The sequence below is a fragment of the Phragmites australis genome, chromosome 8, assembly GCF_958298935.1.
Source record: "Phragmites australis chromosome 8, lpPhrAust1.1, whole genome shotgun sequence".
NCBI lineage: Eukaryota > Viridiplantae > Streptophyta > Magnoliopsida > Poales > Poaceae > Phragmites > Phragmites australis.
Window position 1 is genome coordinate 20959470 of NC_084928.1, and position 22437 is coordinate 20981906.

The 22437-nt window shown below is 39.6% G+C and overlaps 1 protein-coding gene across 2 annotated transcripts in view; it reads right to left on the bottom strand.

Annotated features, from left to right (window-relative positions):
* Positions 1–374: 374 nt before the first annotated feature.
* The window catches only part of LOC133926769 (BURP domain-containing protein 12-like), a 76384-nt gene continuing 54321 nt past the window's right edge, over positions 375–22437 (bottom strand). The window contains exons 2-5 of one of the 2 annotated variants that reach the window (XM_062372841.1): positions 7524–7557; positions 7191–7353; positions 1705–2955; positions 375–1302 (exon numbers count right to left, since the gene is read on the bottom strand). In XM_062372841.1, the coding sequence (XP_062228825.1) occupies positions 557–1302; positions 1705–2955; positions 7191–7353; positions 7524–7557 (2194 nt within the window). In that variant the 3' untranslated portion in view covers positions 375–556. Of the gene's footprint in view, positions 1303–1704; positions 2959–7190; positions 7354–7523; positions 7558–22437 lie in introns of both variants that reach the window. The other variant, XM_062372840.1, reaches the window with a different exon arrangement.

A 22437-nucleotide genomic window follows, 5' to 3' on the forward strand; every position in this document is an offset into this window, starting at 1 on the left:
AGAGAGTGAGGAGAGGAGGGAGGAGAGGCAAAACACTGCCAGCTGAATCCTTCAGCCGGTTGTGATTTCAGGTTTATCACTGCCGTCTGAATCCTTGAGCCGCCAGTGATGCCTTAGGTATCACTGCCGGCTGAATCCTTGAGCTGGCAGTGATAAGGCCTTTCACTCCCAGTCCACCAAACCCCGGCAGTGATAGTCCACGACTATCACTGCCCGTTGCTCACTGCCGGCTCCAAAACCTGCAGTGAAGGTGGTTTTGGAGCCGACAGTGAATGGGGTTTCTGCAGTAGTGCGTTGTCATTGAAGATGAGAGAAAGATGGTGCGATTGGGAAGAAGATGAATACTAGAAGTTGTCAAGTGAACATGTTGTCGAGTGCAAGTTTAGAATTTTTCGATCAACTGACATATTGTCTCACTCCCCCTTAGACAAATTACAATCACATATAATACATTCAAGCTGATCTTATTTAGTACTAGAACCACGTAGTCCTCCCATGCATCACATGGTGGCCACACAACTGACACACATACACGTGTAAGTACATACATGCCATTTTACCAGGCATGTGCATCTCCTTGCTCGCCGGCCAGGACCCAGATGGTGCTGAGCTTAGAGAGGAAATGGCACAAGGCCACGTCACCTGGCTTGAGATTGTGCACCATGAAGAACGGGTTCTTGGGGTTCCACTGTGAGGTGTCGAGGTGGCACACGGCTAGCACCTCCATGGCCGGAGCCCCACCATCCTTAGCCACCAGCGTCACCATGTACATCTCCACCGGGTTGGCCGTGTGGCAGTAGAAGACTGCATATGGGTATGTCATGTCGTGGCATGTCACCGATTCTAGTGACTCGGAGAGCTTCCGCACGGCCGTCAAGTTGTACGTCCCCCGCAACGCCGCCGTGCCTTCCGGGTCGATGGGCATATCGGCGGAGAACGCGTGTATGTTGCGTGACCCGAGCAGGGTAGCAGGTAGCTCAGCTAGAGACTCAAGGGACGTGGCGCAACCAACCTTCTCGCCAGTGAGCGGCCGTTGGTTCTCACAGGTGTCTATTGTCCACCGTATCTCGCCTGCCATGGCAAGGGACGCTGGTGCAAACATTGCAAGGATGTCGGCGAAGCGCTCGGTGGAGAACGGAATGGTGTCAGCGACGTGGCGAGGCAGCAGAGATGGCAAGGAGGTGGTCAGTGGAATGGTCGGTGTGATCACGGACCCTGGTCGTAGGACATCATGAAGGAAGAAAACATCTGCCAGCCTTTTGTTGCCATTACTGTGGCTATGAGCATGGTCATGCATGTCCCCTGAAACAAGTTTGAGGGCATAAAAATCCCATTTCAAAGCTCATGGATCTATAGTTTAACCACTCGTGAATGTTTACAAACCTACAATGTAATTTACTATTTTTAAGTATTCATCTAGCAAATAATAAAAAATTTGTAATATTAGAAATTTTTGAAAATTGTCTCTGACCCAAACTCAAATGTTTCTGAAAGATTTTGTTTAGGTGTTATTTTGTCATGCTTAGTGGATAACACATATAAAGTACTTGTTATTGGAAAACTTGCAATATGTTATTGGCATTCTATATCGCCACAAGATTCAAAATGTTGGTATTGTACGAAAAGTGAGGCTCTAGCATACAAACACTAGTAAAAAATATGTAAAATACAGCATGCTATCGGTTTTTCATAACATTAGTTTACCTTTACTTGCTGCACTTCTTTCACTTATTGTTTGTTGGTTGTTAGAAATGGTGGTATGTTGTTCATCTAGTGGAACATATGGCATTGACATCTTCATATTGTTGTTGACTTTCTTAAGGTCCTTTCCATATTGTGACTCATATGATATGCCCTCTTTTAAATAACCTTGGGACCTATATGACACGGTGACCTTTTTTGGATCCTCCTCACCGCCGGATCCATATGCCATGGCAATATTCCTTGAGTCCTTGTTGCCTTGGGTCCCATATAACATGCTGAGCTTCGTTAGATCCTTCTCACCACGGGAGTCATATGCTGTGGTGGTCTTCCTTGAGTCCTCGTCTCTTTGGGACCCATATGACACAGTAACCTTCCTTGGATCCTCCTCGCCACGGGAGCCATATGTTGTGGTGACCTTCCTTATTGAGTCCTCATCGCCTTGGGAGCCGTATGACATGGTGGCCTTCCTCTGATACTCCTCACCATGGGAGCCATATGTCGTGGTGACCTTCCTTGAGTCCTCATCGCCTTGGGACTCATATGACACGGTGACCTTCCATGGATCCTCCTCGCCGCAGGAGCCATATGCCATGGTGACCTTTTTTGGATCCTTCTCACCGCCGGATCCATATGCCATGGTTATCTTCCTTGACTCCTCGTTGCCTTGGGACCCATATAACATGCTGACCTTCGTTAGATCCTCCTCACCACGGGAGCCATATGCCGTGGTGATCTTCCTTGAGTCCTCATCGCTTTGGGACCCATATGACACAGTGACCTTCCTTGGGTCCTCCTCGCCACTGGAGCCATATGCTGTGGTGACCTTCCTTATTGAGTCCTCATCGCCTTGGGACCCATATGACACGGTGACCTTCCTTTGATCCTCCTCACTGTGGGAGCCATATGTTGTGGTGACCTTCTTTGAGTCATCATCGCCTTGGGACTCATATGACACGGTGGCCTTCCTTGGATCCTCCTCGCCGTGGGAGCCATATGCCATGGTGACCTTCCTTGAGTCCTCATCGCCTTGGGACCCATAGAGAAAAATATAATTCTTCACCCCTTTCAACTTCAAGACTTTTTGTTCCTGTTCGAAATATAGACCATACTTCTGCAATATTCTCCGTACGTCGGAACTTTTTCCAATTTTCTGCAGTCCTTTAACAAAATTTGGCCTTTGTGAATGGCCATTCTGAACTGTGTGAACATTCTCTAGATCAACCATACTCATGTCGTCCAGAGAGACATGCACTGCTGCATGTATATGGCATACATTATGAATGTGCATTAAACAATAGATTAATGGTGGTAAGGACATGATAAAAAATAGCATAACTAATTTGCATTAATCCGCATCATGCAAGTGCTGTATACACACACACACACCATTTGATATATTATATGAATTAGACTAGACTGATGGCAAAAAAGGGTTGAGCACATTTTATGCAGGAATTGAAGAAAATGAAACTTGTTGTTAAATTTCTATCAGGTGCCTCAATTCAAACATAGATATATGACTTTATTAAATTATTGGAAGTATATCATAGGGAACAATCATGACCCAACAAATTTGAGATGTTAGATTGGAATAACACTGACCCATTTATGTGAATGTTAATGGAAGTTAGATTACTTATATAAAATTTAGTACATAGCATTTTATATTGTATATGTACTATACGGATTAATGAAAAAAGAGTTTAGCACATTTTTTAATGCAGGAACTAAAGCAAATGAAACTTTTTGTTCAATTTCTATCAACAGCCTTAATTCAAACATAGCTATATAACTTTATTAAATTGTTATGAAGAATATCATAGTGAACAATCATGACCCAATAGAGAAGTCAGATTGGAATGACACTGACACATCTATCTCAATGTTAATCTAAGTTAAACTAGATATATAAAATTCATTATGTAGTATTGATATTGATTTATGAAACCTATTATGAACCTTTCAGTTATAGTAACAAATTAGAATTAGAAATTTCAAGAATGAGATATTGAATTATTTCTCAACATGGTAATAACAATTCAACAAATTACATGTCAGTAATAGCAGATGATACAGAATGCGAAAACATGTGGACTTAATAACTATATACTCTTAGTCGGCTCAATGGATAACTTTGAGAAACCACAACTCCATAAGCGAACAATAGGTAAAAATATAATGAAAAGTTAAAATAAAGGTCATAAGAAAAGTGTTGTACATATAGCATGAAACAAATATAGTTAAATGGATGGAGTATGTGATATTAATTAGAATATCTGGTATTGAAACAAAGCATATATAATTTTACAATTTGCAATTCAAAATTTAATTAAGAAAGGAAATTTGCATTACCAAATTTCTATAAATAACATATAATATTAATTAATAACCTTCAATAAAGAGAACGATGCTTTCTAATACAAAAATAAAAGCAGGACAAAAGTCAAGGATGGTGTCTACTTGTTTGCAGGCAAATTATATATATATTTTGCAAGAGTACTACGCTAAATCTTGGCTACATGTTCTTTTGGCTTTATATAAAGAGTACAAAAGTTAGAGTGGTACGATTTATAAATATTCAAATAGTCGATCGACAACCAAAGTCTTTGAGGTTATTTAATTAAATCTCTTTTTCCATATTTTAGTTTAACTGGTGTTTTTTACTACACAATCTTTCTCACAGTATGTACTTAATTTGCACCTTTTCTCTATTTTTTGTTGGCCCTTGAAACATATTAGATATTCAGAACATGTGGGTTTTCACTCATTATTAGTCAGGTGAATTCACTAGATGAATTCTCCATGCGTTGCAGCCGAAAATTAGGGATGTGAATATTGGATAAATGAAGTAAATATTAAAGCAGTAGATTATTTTGTTAGGAAGCTTGGGGTATTGTTGGAACATTTGTGGCAAGGATGGGAAGTAGTAGATAATCTGAGAACAACCTTAATACTATGTAGTTACTAATTTTTGTTGTGGACAAAATCAAAATTATCTGTTAGATCGCCTATTAATTACAATTAGCACATAGTTGTTTTGAAATTTGCTTACAATTTTTTCAATAAGAAAATTCCTTACAATTAGAATGTCCATCGAAGCCTCAAGGACAACTCTAAATTGCCTTATGAAATATTTGTGCTGCAAAAGGCCATGCAAATTTAAAAGATATTAAGGAAAGAGGCAAAGAAAATTGTTTAATCTTCTTTAAGTAGCTTGACTAATTTGATCAACGCTTTTCAGGGACGTTGGTAGCTCATCCATATGAATGAAGGCAGACCATGATGAAATGATCATGATGTAAGGAAAATGCAAGATTCAATTCTTGAGTATGGTATACGGGAAAATATTGTTTAACTTGCAAAAGGCTGAGTAATAAGCTGATGCTGATGTAACACAACAAAATCACTCACCTAAGATCTACACAAGGAAATAAAACGCTATGTACGTGATCAATGGACATTTGAATACAAAGAGTCTTTGTTAGATAGGCTATGGAACACCAAATCACTATATTTTACCTATTAAAAATGGAGATAGTGCTTAAATACATACTAAACAGAGTTATCAGTAACAACAACTGACATATTAGCCACACTATTCAAATATAAATGTTCAGAAAGTACATACATATGAAATATGTGGAACAAGAGAAAGAACAAAGTAAAAACTAGATAGAGTGTGGTATAATTCCCTAATGTCTGATAATATAATCATCTAGGCACATGTGGATGGAGATATCCAAAAAATCATAAATCAAGCAAAAGAAAAAGGGAACGACACTTGATGAGGGAGAGTGACACATGGATGGACATATATGATGGAGACCTTGCTATCGAACGATAGTACTATTTTGGTGATGTAGCTTAACATGAGAGAAGCTTTATACAAATTAATGATTTTAGTGGGTTGTATCTATATAAGATATATAGATAAGGGGAAAGTAGAGTATATATAAACACATATTATTTTGTTCATTTTAGGCAACCTTTTAAATTACGATTTTCGCGGTGGTCCCAGAAAAGCTATTGAAGCTATCATGGGAGTTGTCCATCATCGCATTTTAGTATTAAAAATAAAATTTATTATTAGTTTGCATAATATAGTTAATGTTTGATTTTTTTTAAGACAATACAGAAGGTACTTAATATAATACAATAAGATTATAACTTGCCACATAAGGGAAAAAGACACAACATGAGGCATAAACACTAGGTCCACAAGGATGAAAAAAATAGGCACGCCCTCGCATGTTGATCAAGACAAGTGCCTAGATTAATTAGCACCACCACACGCCATTGGATCTACCAATTAATTCATTGCTCTAGAACAAAGAAAAAATGTTCGCAAAAATAAAGAATAAGAAAAAAGGAGCACGTGTGGCACTCACACACGGAGTCGAAAAGAGGAAAACAAAGGATGCTGAGCACATTGACTGAGACATATGACTAGCCTTAATTAATCATTACAGTTAAATCAACAATTCAAGTCCCATGTTGGAAATATTTTGGCGCTAACAAAGTTAGTGACATGTGAGGTCCACATGTGATACGCACATAATTTTCTGAACCAGATTTTGGCGATACCCTAACTTTGGAGAAAAATTTTATAAGACCCGATGAAGATAGACCTCTGTGAGACCCTCTCTTCCTCCGCTAGCTACGCGACACGTCAGCTACCTCAACTCCTGTATATACTGTAGATGACACATGTCGAACACAGAGAAAGGGTCTCACGTGAGACCCGGTCTTACAAAATTTTTCTCCCCCAACTTTGGCTTCTTGGTCACAAATCAGACAAGCTATAGACGCTATCGTGGGAGTTGTCCATCATCACATTTAGTATTATTTTTGTTGCATAATATAGTTGACGTTTGAGAAAATAATTAAGACAATACATAAAAAGGTACTAAATAAATATAGTAAGATTATAATTCATATTTTTTTGAACAAAATTACTTGATCATTAAGAAATATAAGTTTTGGAGTATTGCAAAAGAGCGACATATGGTGTTTTGATAGATTTTCTCCTAGTTCAAGCTTATAAAACATATTTTTAGGTTTTCTAGCAAAGTTGAACATTAAAATTAATTGTTTTATTAGCATGTACGTACATTTGTAGGATAATAGAGCTCTCAATAGCTACGAGTTATGACAAATAGCGCAACTATTTGGGACTATAGCGCTTATATCTCATATAGCATAAGATTGGTCGGTTGCTTCGCTTTTGAGGTTTGAAACATCTATTGCAGAGCTGTAGCTAGCTATGCAGAACCTTGATTTCACGACAATGTTGCGTAGAGAAGGAAAAAGGGTGAATATATATTTGATCACCTAATAAGACACATTTGGTAAAAGTAGAAGTAAACTAAGCTAGATGCAGAACAAATTCCATTTACATTGGCTAATTAAATTTAGATCTCTTGTTAACCTGTGCAATTAAACGATTTTTCACTCATGCGAGGGAAAATAAATAGAGATCTAGTGACCTGTAGATTGGGTCAGGACATCATGAATGGCTTGGGGCATCGGAGTCTCGGGAAGCACTGCTTGCCAATACTCCATCGGCGCCATTGTCCTCGACGGCGCCGCGGGCCTCACGGCAACCGCAGGTGCCAGATTTCCATGTCTAGTTCCTCCTGCACCTGTAACCTGCGTATGCGGAGTCATACAACTCGTAAAACAACCAATATAATGAATTAATTTATAATAACAAGCCTTGCTGCTGCAAATAAACATGATCTGTTTCGAACGTACGCGAGAAACTAATGGTCAACTGTAATGCATAAGAGCACTCACTACTACAAATTCTACACACTCACCAGGAGTAGTGAGACGAGTGACACAATGGCAGCCCTTTTTTTTTTCCGAAAGGATGAGGATGCTTTTCGTTATGTAGCTTTCATTTGTTGGCCAATAGAGGTCTATGACGTTGATGTAGGATACGCCGATGCTTTTATTTGTTGGCTCCAATTAAGGCACCCCTGGTGCTAGTGCGAACTACTACCTCTGTTTCGTAATATTTATCTACACTCACCATTACGTACAAACTAAGAAATACTAAAATCGAGTAAAAAAATGAAGTGAGATGATCATGTTACCCCTAATAAATTTAAGGATAAGAACAAGTAACTCATCAGCGTTAGAGTAAATACATGCATGCACTCAAAGGCATAACAAGAAAATAGACTATAAAGCATCTTGGTTACCGCAATGGATAAATAATTTGAGACAGATACTTTCAAGATCATAAATAAATATTGCGAAACGGAGGAAGTAACCAATTAACCACCCCTGGCGTTCGGTTGGAGTCCATAACTTCTCAGAACAAGAAAAAAGATATTAGCAGAAATAAAAAACTAGAAAAAAAATGAGCACGAGCAGCACGCACAAGGTCGAGAAAAAGAATAAGTTTTTTCTTAGTTGTGTGGTTCTCTTTGAGTAGTTCACCAGTGATATATGTAATTGTTTCTCTTCTTATTAATAAATAAGCTAGCAATATTCCTAGTCTTTGAAAAAAAGAAAAACAAAGGATGCAGCCGACATATCCTTTAATTAATCCTTACCCATATTAGAAATATTTTGACGCTATCAGAGTTAATGACATATGGGTATACATGTGATACGAACACTTTTGGCAAACTCAAGCATAGCTATAATCCAAATATCATTTTCTGAATCAGATTTTAGGTGATGCACCAACTTTAGCTTCTTGGTCACAATAACCATCATCTTTTCGGCTGAACATTGGCACCGACCGATTTGCTCAGGCTTTTTAGGTGTGATTTGTTACCCGTATGGATGGATACTAACGGATGTGTATAATCTCACAAAGATACGTGTTTGATTACCCTTATGTAATATTTTAGCTAGATACGATGGTTGCGAATGTACGCATACAGCTTGGCTTGGGAAGAAAGCTTGATTCGAGCTTCCTTACGTAGTCGGGCCAAGCGGATGCAGACTGCTGCATCCTCTCATGCAGACGGGTTCACTTAATTTTTAGTGTCACAAAATCATTTTCATGTGAACAACCAATCATGATTTCAAGTCTTGCATATGCTTATACAGTCTCATATTTGGCCAACCAAACAAAAACTCACACTACTACAAAATCCATTTAGTAGGACGTCTCTATACAGACGGATCTATGAAGCAACGTATACAAAAGTTACCACAGATGGTTCAAAACTAGAATCGTCTGACAAAATAGAAACGAGCAATTGCTACAAAGTGAGATGCTACAGTTTATAACTGTATGTACTGATCTTTTTTATCCAAACGGATTCTAATTTGAAGCTGTCTGTACTATTGGCACTAATAGTTAAGATAGTTCCAAATTAGAACCGCATGTACAAAGAAACAGTACAGATGGTTCTAAGCTAGAACTATCTAAGTATTAATAGTATAGACAATTTTAAATTAGAACTGTCTGTAAAAAAGAAACATTACAAAAGATTCTAAACTTAGAACCGTCTATACTAATTAGTACATGCGGTTCTAAATTTATAACCGTTTGTACAAATAGTATCAAACTCGTTTTGAGCGTATATTTTATATAGATTATTTCTATACAATGATCAATAATATGATATTGGAGATGGTAACGAATGCTCGTGTGAGGTTAAAAGTTACGGAGTTCAACTCCTAGAAAACATGCTCTTGGTAATTTACATAAAAAATCGCGTGATTAGCGACCGTGCCTACTTAAGAATTTTGGGGTTTGGTGTGGGTAGAAAAAAAATATTTTTAGATTTTTTAGCTTCAGAAAATTTAGTATAGATGGTTCCAATAATTTGTATAAATAATTCAAAAATAGTATGTACAAATCTAATTTGTAACTACTCTTTTTCACAGATAGTTAACAATTGTTCCGCACTACATTTCTGAACTGTCTGTTCGAATCATTTTTCTACTAGTATCAGCCCAACTTATTTAGACAGATACATTCAATCAAATAATTTTTAATAAATATGACTCAGTCTACTTCCCTTAATCCACAGATATAATCCATACGAGTAAAACTCGTAGCACCAATCACACCTTTACGTTTGCAGCCAAACGGCTCCTCCGTATTGCAGTGTGGGACTCTTTTTTAGGCTCAATTAATTTACTGTGGATTTGTGGGGCTTCTTTTTTAAGGGCAATTCATTGTGGGGCTTAACCACGTAAACCTTGCGGTCAGTGAGAGGTCACATGTCGTCCTGCATCCACACATCATACGACATGTAGGACACAAGTAATGTTCCTGCGATCAGACACTAGATCGCACGTAACAATCAACTGCATATGCACTTTTACCGTGAATCTTGGTCTCGAGCAAAGCTCAGATTTTTCAACCTGATATTTTTGCGGGCTATGTCAGATTATTAGCGGAACTATATTTGTGCTAACTTCGAATTGAAATAACCCGATTCCCAATAGAAATTACAAGAAAACTATATTTGTGCTAACTTTGAACTGACATAATCAGATTCTTTCAACATGAGATCTACAATTTTACAGTTGAATTTTTTTTAATTTAAAATCATTTAAATGCTCAAATAATTATAAGCAGTGGTTTGTGACTGCTCACATTAAAAAATTCATAACTTTTTTCACACCAAGTCGGATGAGAAAAAACTTTATATGAAACTGTAGCTCTCGACGAGATCTATAACTTTATTGTTGATCACTTTTTTATTTGAAGCAATATAGCTACACAAATAAATCAATAAAGACTGTCGAAGGAACCACACATATGGTCATAAATTAAAGTGCTAGGTCTAGTGTAAAACTAGTAGGAATTATTAAAAAAATCATATATTTGACAACAAAGATGAAAACCGCAAATTCAAAGATTTTTATCGTGAGTTTGGTAACTTGAAATGATGAAATGTCTACGTAGCACTAACTTTCAGATTAAGCACTATGTCTCAAAATGTTTCCAAACAAATCGAAAAAGGTCAATTTTCGATGAAAAACTTTGAAGTTCCTATCGAGTCTTCCGAGCCTTTTTTGTGTCAAGAAATGTATAGGTCTAAAAGCTTGTATTTTTTCCGAATTCGCCTCCTCGTTAGCTTCAAAAGTAGACGTCAAATGTCGAAATCGGACTCCGTATGTAAAAGTTATGGTTATTTTACTAAATGTTGCACGGATTTGACACAAATTTGAAATACGGTGTCAGATGGAGGCAAACTTTATATGAACATTGTAGAACTCGATGAGATGTATAACTTTGTAGTTGAAAACTTTTTCATTTGAGGTCATTTAGATGTCTAAATAGTCATTCAAACGTTCGGTCAGAAGATTTCAAAAGAATTTATTGTGCTACTATACTCACAAACGGATGATAGCTGAGATGGTTAGAGGGGTTACGCGCGCGCATAGGCTATGAGGTCTTGAGTCTGAGTCTTGATCGCCGCATGCAAGTGAATATCACGTGACGTACGAATGTTGGGCGCGTTCGGATAAGCACCCTTTGATTAGGTGCTCCTGGTCGTGAATTTTTTTTAAGCTTTTTTACTCAAAAAATGTTAAATCGAGACTGAGACTATCAGTACCGGTTAGTAGCTCCAACCGGCACTTATAGTCCACTATCAGTGCCGGTTAGAGCCACCAAGTAGCACTGATAGTGATTTTCAGTGCCGGTTCTTAACTTCAACTAACACGATAGTCCACTATCAGTGCCAGTTGAAACCACCAATCGACAGTGATAGTGATTTTCAGTATCGGTTTCATACCTGGCACTGATATTTAGTGACTATCAGTGCCGAGTAATCAGTGTCGATTCAAAATCCATCACTGATGACGATTTTAAACCGACATTGATAATAATTTCTACAGTAGTGATATTGGAAATATTTTGATTTTACCAGAGTTAATAACATGTGGGTCTACAAGTGACACACATATTTTTGGAAAACTCTAGCGCACTGCATTCCAAATATTATTTTCCGAACCAGATTTAGGCGATGCCCCAACTTTAGCGTCTTGGTCACAAACCGATCATCGACTTTTAGGCTAAATATCGACAATGACCGAATTACTCAAGCTTTTTAGCGTGTGATTGGTTACCAGTACAGATGGATGCTAGCTCGGCGGATATATATAATCTCAAGAAGATACTTATTTAGTTGTCTATATGCACTGTTTTAGTCTGATCCAACGGATGCAAATATACGCCCACAACTTGGCTCGAGAGGAAAGCTTTATTCGAGTTTCCCTCTGCAGCCTGGCCCAGCGGATACAGACTCCTGCATCCGCTCATACTGGTAAGTTTACTTATCAGTGTCACAAAATTATTTTCATATAAACAATTAATCATAGTCTTAACTCTTGCATCTACTTATACAGTCTTATATTCGGTCAACCAAATAAAAACTTAACTCAATCTATTTAGATAAATATATCCAATTAAATATTCTTTAATAAATATGACACCGTCCAGACTATTTTTCTTTAGAGTCTGCAGCCAAACGGCCCCTCCGTATTGCAGTGTGGGACTCTTTTTTAGGCTCAATTAATTCACTGCGGATTTGTGGGGCTTCTTTTTTGAGGGCAGCTCATTGTGGGGCTTAGCCACGTAAACCTTTGCGGTCAGTGAGAGGTCACATGTCGTCCTGCATGCACACATCATACAGATGTAGGATATAAGTAATCTTCCTTCAATCAGACACTTGATGACATGTAACAGTCAACAGCATATGCACTTTTACCGTGAATCTTGGTCTCGAGCAAAGATCTGATTTTTCAACCTGATATTTTTGGGGGCTATGTCAGATTATTAGCGGAACTGTATTTGTGCAAACTTTGAACTGACATAACCAGATTACCACTAGAAATTACAAGTAAGGAGAACCGACAAAGCTCAGATTCCTCTCGAGTCTACTTAGGTTTTGCCGAGAGTGGCACAGTGGCGAGACGGATGGCGTATGGGATAGAAGGCAATCAAGTGCATTGGGGGTATTGAGGGCAGGAATGGGAATGGGAGAGTAGTGGCCGGTGGCGACCACCAAAGTCTCCTTCACGGACTGCTGCCATCGACGTCCTCTCCTCCGTGCTCTGTTACCTTCGAGCCCCTGAGTCCGTCATCGGCCCCACCATCGACGCCCTCTCCGCTACTTCCCTAGCGGAGGAGGAGGCCGCACGTGCCACTATCTCTTGCTCTGTCCAGCCATCGCCTTACTTGTCAGGTGCGAGTGGAGTAGATCCAGGCGACCGTCCCCATCTCCATCGAGCTTGTAGTCCACCTCCCATCTCTGTCAAGTACGTCCCCGCTCCTCCCCCATCTTTGGTTTGAAGTGTGCAATAAGTGGTTACTTTTAGCTACTGCTAGACTAGTACAGATATCGAGTTGATGTGCAAAATTAGGTGTGGATATTTGTAGTGCAGATATTGATGTATTTGTCATAGGGTTTTTAGTGTAATGATGTTTGAAGATGACGCCAGATAGATGAGATTTGTGAAATGATGCCGTTTTTACCTGATAGATAGATATGAAATGTGTTGCAGTTTCCATCCAAGTTGCTGAGATTGGTCAACTCCTTGTTGGTCTATATAAGACTAGATCACATTTTTAGTTTTTGTTTGTTTTTGACGGGAATTTTGCGAACAATGGTGCACCAGGCATCAACTTTCTTCTAGTCATTTGTGATTTAGTATCGTAATTTAACTACTGTCGAAGAGAAAGAATGCACAATGGCTTGTTTTGGTTTTGGTGGTAGCCTGGGTTTTGATTTGGCAGGAAAAACATGCGAATGATTTGATAACTTATCCGCGGAATCTACTTTTAATAATTTCAGAAAAGAAGAGTGAAAATGGTGACTTCTATAGTTCACTAATTTGGTGGGAAAGCTTGTGGGATGTGAACATTTTAATGTGTTTAATATGGTTCTTTTTACAGTAATGTTAACTATAATTTAGGAAGCTACTGAACTCAAAGTTTGAACTTTCTTATCTTCTTTTTTGCAAACCATATCTAATTACAAAAATCATCACATCTAACATTCAATCTTAGAACACCTATAGATCTGAGAGCCATAACTTGGCAAAACACTTTTGATTTATGGGCATTAAGACTCCTTTTGGAGGCCTATATATTTTTGTTAAATGTTCATTTTCATGAATTGAATTTTCAATTATATTTAGGTGCAAGAATGTCTTCTTTCTCTCTTAACCTACTATATGTTTTATGGACTATATGTTTTCATATTCAAAATAAGAACCAATTTGAATATCTGAAAAATTTATATTTTGGACATGAGACGGTTTTATCACTAACACTACTATGTAAAGTTAGCAAAAAAGTCTTGTATATTCCACGATATTTGGAACTCGTATACATACGTTTGCGCAATTGAAGTTACACTTTCTAAATATACAATCTATAGCCTATAACTATAGTTCCTTGGAGTATTATTTTCTTTGATGTAATATCGCACCATATATGTATGGGCACTTTCTAAACACATGAGGAAAAGACACATGTTTCCTTGTTCTTAGCCTTGATTCTTTTTTTTCCTCTAAGAAACCATGTGGCAGAAGAGGACTGTCACCCTTTAGAAACCAAAAGCGCAGTGTCCAAGCCAGACAACTAATAGTGGTGCATGAGCCCAAAAGCCTAGGTCACAAACACAATGGCCAACAGATAAGATTACTATCATGGGAATTGATGCTGACAGGCCGCCTACAGATGAAACATCCCTGGATAGATTTTGGAGGGTCGTAAGGCACATTGCTCGAGAGAGGTGCCAATAACGACTAAATTCGATGACCTCAGTGACGAAGTAAAGATGGACTTGTTCGATAGTTGCCACACCCAGTTTTAACTGCCAAAACCAGATGCGGCTTATGTGTGCCCAGAATGTTCAACACACATAAGAACGTCACAGGTGAAGTAACAAAAGCAATACTTTTATTAAATAAACGTTAAACTCTTACAGCAATTGACATATATTGTCTTCTATAAAAATATCTGCAGCGGAACAGAAGCATTGGTGCCCAACAACACCGCAGTCAACCGACCGGGAGACACGCGCCTAAAACGTCACAACCTCGTCTTGATAGTCTTCAACATCTTCACTTACTGAGCAACAGCATACATGTCGCATGGTGTAGAGAAAATAGCAAGTGTGAGCACATAGAGTACTCAGCAAGTGGGGGAATGTAATGATATGCAGGCTTATACCAAGAATAGGCTAACACATGGCATATTTGCGTAAATGCGAGTATTGAAAACATATTGGGACTCAAAAGCATTAAGCAATTATTAAATAAATGTAACCCATACAGTCCAACACGCAGCATACAAGACTCCCCACCTTGCACATCATAACCGTCTAGTACTCCCTGTACTATAACTAAAACTACAACCATCTAGTACTCCCTGTACCAGAATTATAACCACAACCATCTAGTACTCCCTGTACCAGAACCATAACCACAACCATCTAGTAGTCCCTGTACCAGAACTATAGCTACAACCAAACCCATAACCACAATCCACTAATCATGTGAGGATCCAAGTCTCTCATATCCGTGAGCACAGCTGTTATAACAGTTTTACACTCTGCAGAGGTTGTTCAGCTTTTCCCACAAGTCAGTGAATTCCATGTTGCCATGTTCACGGAACACTTAACATACGCCAGTGGTGTGCTGCCAAGAATCACTGTATGACAATTTCTACTAACCAGAGACTAATCCAGTATGTGTCTACCCACTAGGTTTGACCGCCAGGCTTTACGCAAGCTAAGCTCCTACCTAGAAGCCCTCTTTTGTGCTGATCCAACACACATTGGATAGACTCTAATCAGTATGTCACACATTACCCATATCAGCCTCGTGGTTGGTACGTTACTTCTTGGGTTGTCGCTCCACTAACCCGTCCTTACTTAGGTTACTTGAGCAAACACTAAACCAACATCATAACCATATTACCCATCAAAACCACTTTGCTCAAGGCCTAAGGTTCCATATTGCTAGATCATTAACACATTAACAACTATTGTTGCATATATTCATTCGTCAAGATTATGACACTTCTCAACATCCCAAAAGCATGGCTAAGCAATCTCCCCATAAAAGACACCTAACCATAAACCATCTAGGTTAAAGGGATGATAAGGGAAAATCTAGGAAAAACCCTAACATAGGTGACTACTTATCATATTGACAGACATTGCATGCAATTTTCTAAAATAAAACATTTAAAAATATAGGTTCAATATGATCAAGGACACTTACCTTTTTCCCAATGCTGCTCAGTGTTGTCGAAATCTTGGTCTTGAAGTCCCTCGAACTGCTCCGGAATGTTATCGACTAATCGCGAGAATGACCGACAAACAACACAAAGGAAACACTAAGAACAACATACCAAACATCATTAAAACACGTTAAAAACACTATGGTTGGATAGGGATGATTTTAGGAACATTTAGACACAATAATCACCTAAATCGGAGTTAAGATGAAAAGAGAACAACTTTCGGGAGATGGATTAGACTGAAAAGGAAATGCTAATTTTCTGGAACTATCTTCGTATGGGAAAGGCTTTATTGCACAATCACTGTGTCAGACTGGACAACATCCTTATGCAAGATTCAAGAAGTGTAGGGCAGACTAGACTTCACTGACTAGGCTAAGGAGAGTGATGTGGTGCTGACTTGGCATGCTATGCAAGTATCATCTTGGATTAAAGAAGGGATACGCTGAGGTCTAGTATCGATCACCTATGATGGATCAAAAAGGCCGAAGGTTGCGCTTCTAGGTTAAGGATACTACTGGTCACTCTATATAGCGGTGGTGGTTCAGGTTTCGTCGAAGATGGCGATCGGACGCGAGGCCACAGACATCGATGTCGGCTTCAGTGGTGTTTCAGTGAAACGAGGGGAGCATGGCGTAGAACGCGGAAAGACTAACTCAGCGGTATGGTTGGTTTTGGAAGGGGTCATCCGAGGTAGCGGCAAAACAGCGATGACTGCTTCTAGGTTTGGTGGTGACCGCGAACAGATGCAGGAACGAAGACGCTCGCGTTCCATTAGATTGGCTATGAAATTTTAGGAAATGTTTGAATAGAGATGTTCATATATCTCGGGAACACAATGCTATGGCATAGTTTTGGGTAGATCATCCACTGAGAGGAAGAATGATCAACGGAGATGAGATGGGTGATGGCTGCGACATGCTATGGTTGGCAATGGCGTCCTGGTCGTGTCGCTGCAGAAACGGGGATGGGCTCCTAAGGTAACGTAGAAGACTCCATGGGACATGCCGTGACGCGATTGATGCATCCATACGGCTTTCGGATTGACGGGGAACGCGAATGCAAATCCGGTTTGCGCAGAGAACACGTCAAGAAACTGGACAGCGGGTATGTCGACCTTGATTTCGATAGTTTGGCTGGCCGACTTGGTTGGTGAGGGCGTGGGGAACATCATGGGACATGCACCGGTGAAAGGGCTTAGTGATTTGACCTCTGGTCGGTCGAGAACATTGATGCCAATCAGCAACTACGCAGCTGTCTTGCGGCTGTCCGCGACGGCGACGACCATGGCGGCGTAGATCGGGCTTTAGCTCGGGCTAGGGCTTGGCTAGGGACTTAGTATGATGCTAAAACAGTAGTAAGGGAGAAGACGACGTAGCGCATCACGGGCGGCGGCGACGGCAGCGGCGCTCCGACGATGCACGGGCAGGGCAGCAGCGACTTCTAGGGCTTGGAGATGTGGATTAGGGGTAGGAGAGGGCGTGCAACTCATATATATAGGGCTAGGGGCGGCTGGTTGAGGTGGAGTCCAAACCGAACACGAATCGGATTCGAGTTCGAGTCGGTTACGATTTCCTTTTTCGTAGCTCTGTATTCCGAGGATGATATTTCCATTGTCCGAACTCCAAATTGGACGTTTCTTGATTCTAAATTGTATTAATCGAAAATATCTACAACTTTGGTAGTCATTGAAACTTCTGAAAACACCATCTTGATTTCCAAAAATGCATCACAAGATAAACTGTTTGAACTCGGACTTCTCTACGCAGCACTGATTTCGGGGGGCCATAACTCCCAGCTTCACTATCCAAAAGGTGACTTCCATAGGTTCAAATCGAAGCTCTCGATGAGACCTACAAAGTGCGAAGGAGCTGTGGGATACGCTGAATGTTAAATTTGGTGCATCAGATGCAAGAAGTGAACTGTATATTATGGAGCAGTATCATGACTACAAGATGGTTGAAAATCACTCTGTAGTCGAGCAGGCTCATGAGATTCAGTGCATCGTGAAGGAACTCGAACTCCTCAAGATCAATGTACCTGACAAGTTTGTAGCTGGAGGCATCGTTGCCAAGTTATCTCCTTCGTGGAGAAACTCAGCCACTGTTCTAAAGCACAAGAGATAAGAGATTACTGTTGAGAGTTTGATCGCATCTCTTGATGTTGAGGAGAAAGCTCGGGCTAAGGATGTGAGTCTAAAAGGAGGCGAGGGATAGACTAGCACCAATATGGTGCAAAAGCCCTTCCACAACAAGAACAAAGGGAAAGATAATAAGCCAAACAAAACTACCACCTTGAAGAAGAAGATGAACACATCAAAACTGTCTTGCTTTGTGTGCGGTGAGATTGGACATTTCTCCAATGATTGTCCAGACTGCAAGGGAAGAAAGGCTCCACAAAAGCAGAACTCAAAGATTGCTAATGTGGTGACCATTGGCGAAGCTGGAAATGGAGCTGTAGGGTATGAAAATTTACCTTCAGTGTTTTCAGTATTTCAGTCTACTAATTAGTAGATTGATACAGGGGCCAATGTTCATGTGTGTGCTAACATCTCAATGTTCTCTTCTTATCAGGTCGTCTTTAATTCTTCCGTCCTAATGGGGAATGAGTCACATACTTCTATTCGTAGTGTTGGAACGGTAGATCTGAAGTTTACTTCGGGAAAGATCATGCAACTGAGGAACGTGCAGCATGTCCCTGCAATGAACAAGAATCTAGTTAGCAGCTCCCTTCTTTATAGAGACAGGTTTAAGGTGGTGTTAGAGTCCAATAAAGTAGCAGTGTCAAAGCATGGATAATTTAATAGTAAAGGCTATGAGTGCGGAGGCCTGTTCTGTTTTTCCCTTTCTGATTTCAGCAATAAGTATGTGAACCATATTTGTGGCAATGCTAATGATGATGCTAGTGTTTGGCATTTGCGGTTATGTCATTTGAATTTTGGTTCTATGACTTGACTTTCTAGCATGAGTTTAATTCCAAATTTTTCCATGGCCAAAGGATCTAAATGTCATTGTTGTGTGCAATCAAAACAACCTCGTAAGCCCCACAAGGCAGCCGAGGAGAGAAATTTGGCACCTCTAGAACTCATACATTCAGATCTGTGTGAAATGAATGGTGTATGGATGAAGGGTAAAAAATGATATTTCATGACTTTGATTGATGATACGACTAGATATTGCTATGTTTATTTGTTGAAAATGAAAGATGAGGTTCTAGATCACTTTAAAATCTATAAGGCAGAAGTTGAGAATCAACTAGAGAGAAAGATCAAAAGAATTAGGACGTATCATGGTAGAGAGTATTTCTCTAGTGATTTCAATTTATTCTGTGAGAAATATGGGATCATTCATGACAGTACACCTCCCTATTCACTCCAATCAAATGTGGTTGTCGAAAGGAAGAACCCCACATTGACTGACTTGGTTAATGCTATGTTAGACACTGCGGGATTATCTAACGCATCGTGGGGGGAGGCCCTGTTGACTTCATGTCATGTCCTGAATAGGTTTCCTCTAAAGGATAAGGAGAAAACCCCTTATGAAGAATGAGAAGGGAGAAAGCCATCACTTTCTTATTTGTGTACTTGGAGATGCTTGGCAAAAGTCAATGTACCAAAAACTAAAAAGCACAAGCTCGGATCTAAAACAGTGGATCGTGTCTTTCTAGGATATGCTCATCGGAGCATTACTTATAGGTTATTAATGGTTAAATCTGAGGTACCTGACATGCATGTCGATACAATGATGGAGTCTCGTGATGCAATATTTTTTGAGCTCATATTTCCAATGAAATATTTACATAGCATCTCTAGTCTATCTTCCGAGATAATCCCTAAACCTACTCCATCTCTTGAGATTATTGAACAAGTACATGAGCAAGATCCTAAGGAGGATGATAGTGAAGCTCCTAGGAGGAGTAAGAGACAAAGGATTGCAAAGTCTTTTGGTGATGATTTCACTGTGTACCTTGTAGATGACACTGCTAAGTCTATTTTAGAAGCGTTTGCATCTCCAAATGCAAACTACTAGAAGGAGGCTGTACGGAGCGAAATGGATTCCATCCTCACAAATGAATCTTAGGAGGTCACAGAATAACCCTATGGATGCAAACCTGTGGGTTGGAAGTGGGTGTTCAAGAAGAAGCTTAGTCCCAATGGTACTATTGAAAAGTACAAGGCTCGGCTTGTGGTCAAGGGTTATACCCAAAAGGAAGGTGAAGACTTCTTTGACACTTATTCACTTATTGCGAAATTGACTACTATCCTAGTGCTACTTTTCTTGGCTGCCTCACATGGTCTCATCATTCATCAGATGGACGTTAAGACAACTTTCCTTAATGGAGAGTTGGATGAGGAAATTTATATGGAACAACCTAATGGGTTTGTAGTAAAAGGTCAAGAAGGTACGGTGTGTAAGTTGTTGAAGTCCTTATATGGTCTTAAACAAGCTCCTAAACAATGGCATGAGAAGTTCGACAGAACTTTAACATCTGCAGGCTTTTCGGCCAATGAGGCAGATAAATGTGTGTACTATCGCCATGGTGGGGGTGAGGGAGTTTTATTGTGCTTGTATGTTGATGACATACTGATATTTGGGATAAAACTTGATGTGGTTAATGAGGTCAAGTCTTTCTTATCTCAAAGCGTTGATATGAAAGATCTGGGTGAGGCTGATGTAATCTTAAATATCAAGTTAATCAAAGGAGAGAATGAGATTATTCTTACACAATCTCATTATGTTGAGAAGGTCTTGATCCGCTTTGGCTATCAGGACAGCAAGCCTTCTCCAACACCTTATGATCCTAGTGTGATACTTCGAAAGAATAAGAAAAGTGGCAGCGACCAACTGAGATACTCTCAGATTATCGGATCACTTATGTTCTGAGCTGGTGCTACAAGGCCTGACATCTCATTTGCTGTGAGTAAATTGAGTCGTTTTACTTCTAACCTGGGTGATGAACATTGTTGTACGCTTGAACGAGTCATGCGCTATTTGCTTAGTACTATGAATTATGGTCTTCACTATTCTGGGTACCCATCGGTACTAGAGGGTTATAGTGATTCAAACTGGATATCTGATGCTGATGAGATTTACGCCACAAGTGGATATGTATTCAGTCTAGGTGGTGCTGTTGCGTCATGGAGGTCTTGCAAACAGACCATCTTGACGAGGTCAACTATGAAAGCAGAACTTACTGCATTAAACACAACCACTTTGAGGCACAATGGCTGTGTGAGTTGTTGATGGACTTACCTGTGGTTGAGAAACTGGTACCGGCTATCCTTATGAACTGTGATAATCAGACAATTATTATCAAAGTAAATAGTTCTAAGGATAATGACAAATCCTCAAGGCACGTAAAGAGATGATTGAAGTCTGTTAGGAAATTGAGAAACTCCAGAGTGATAACCTTGGATTATAGCCAAACGGCTAAGAACCTGGCAGATCCCTTTATAAAGGGACTATCATGGAGTGTGATAGATAATGCATCGAAGAAGATGGGTATGAGATTCGGAGATCCCGTGAATTAGAACCCGAGAAGAACAAACTATTGGTCTAACTAGAGAAGAGTACTTTTGTTGTTTGACCCACTCAAGTGAAAATGCAATACTCTTAGATATCTATAAGGTAGGTTGGCTAATGCCTTAATGTGTTCTGTTGGCTTTAAGTAGCAAAGATGTTGACCTAAAGGGCATTCTTGAAATAAGACACCTATATGAGTCTGACTGTTGATCGCAATCTATGAGATTCAGGTGATCTGTAGTAAACTCATGAAGAGACCATAGAGTAGGACTTATATGCTCCACCCGCGGGGTAGTCTACTGTTAGCCAAGTATCAGATATGACTTTAAGTGAAACTTGTTTGCACAAAACTTGCATTTCAAGGAATAGTCCATTGTTCAAGTTGTGAATGAGTGTAGCTTGATGTTCTAGTGGATGTTCAACTTAACAGTCTCCACTGAAACACTGGTATATCAAACAACAGTGGTAAACTGGTAATCCTCTATGAGATTTTGAGATCTGGTGGGGGATTATTAGAATTATTGGGGTCAGCCCGTGTAATAATTCCTAATAAATCTCAAAGGCTCATATTATGGAGAGGTGATCCATGTTGAGGCCCACCCTTTATTAGTACCATATTGCTAATGGAGGTGGAGGTAGGGGGTTTTCCTCCTGTATATATGCAAGGACCCCCACCGCTTTGGGAACACGTACAACATAGACTGCTAATTGAAAGTAGCTTTAAAATTGGAAACGCTCTTATTTAGTGAGTCTACATAAGAGTTAGAGTTTTGCCTCTTTCTCTTCCTATTGTGCTGTTGTAGTGTACTCAATCCCGGCGTTGGTGTGCACCGACAACCAGGAGAGCAGGCCTCCGAAACTCTCGCTCTTGAGATCTTAAGACAATAAGTGATCCGCAGAAAGAAAGACTACAAGTGAGAAGTAGTATGATCATTGTATTACACATCTTAATTCTCATACATGAGTCCAAAT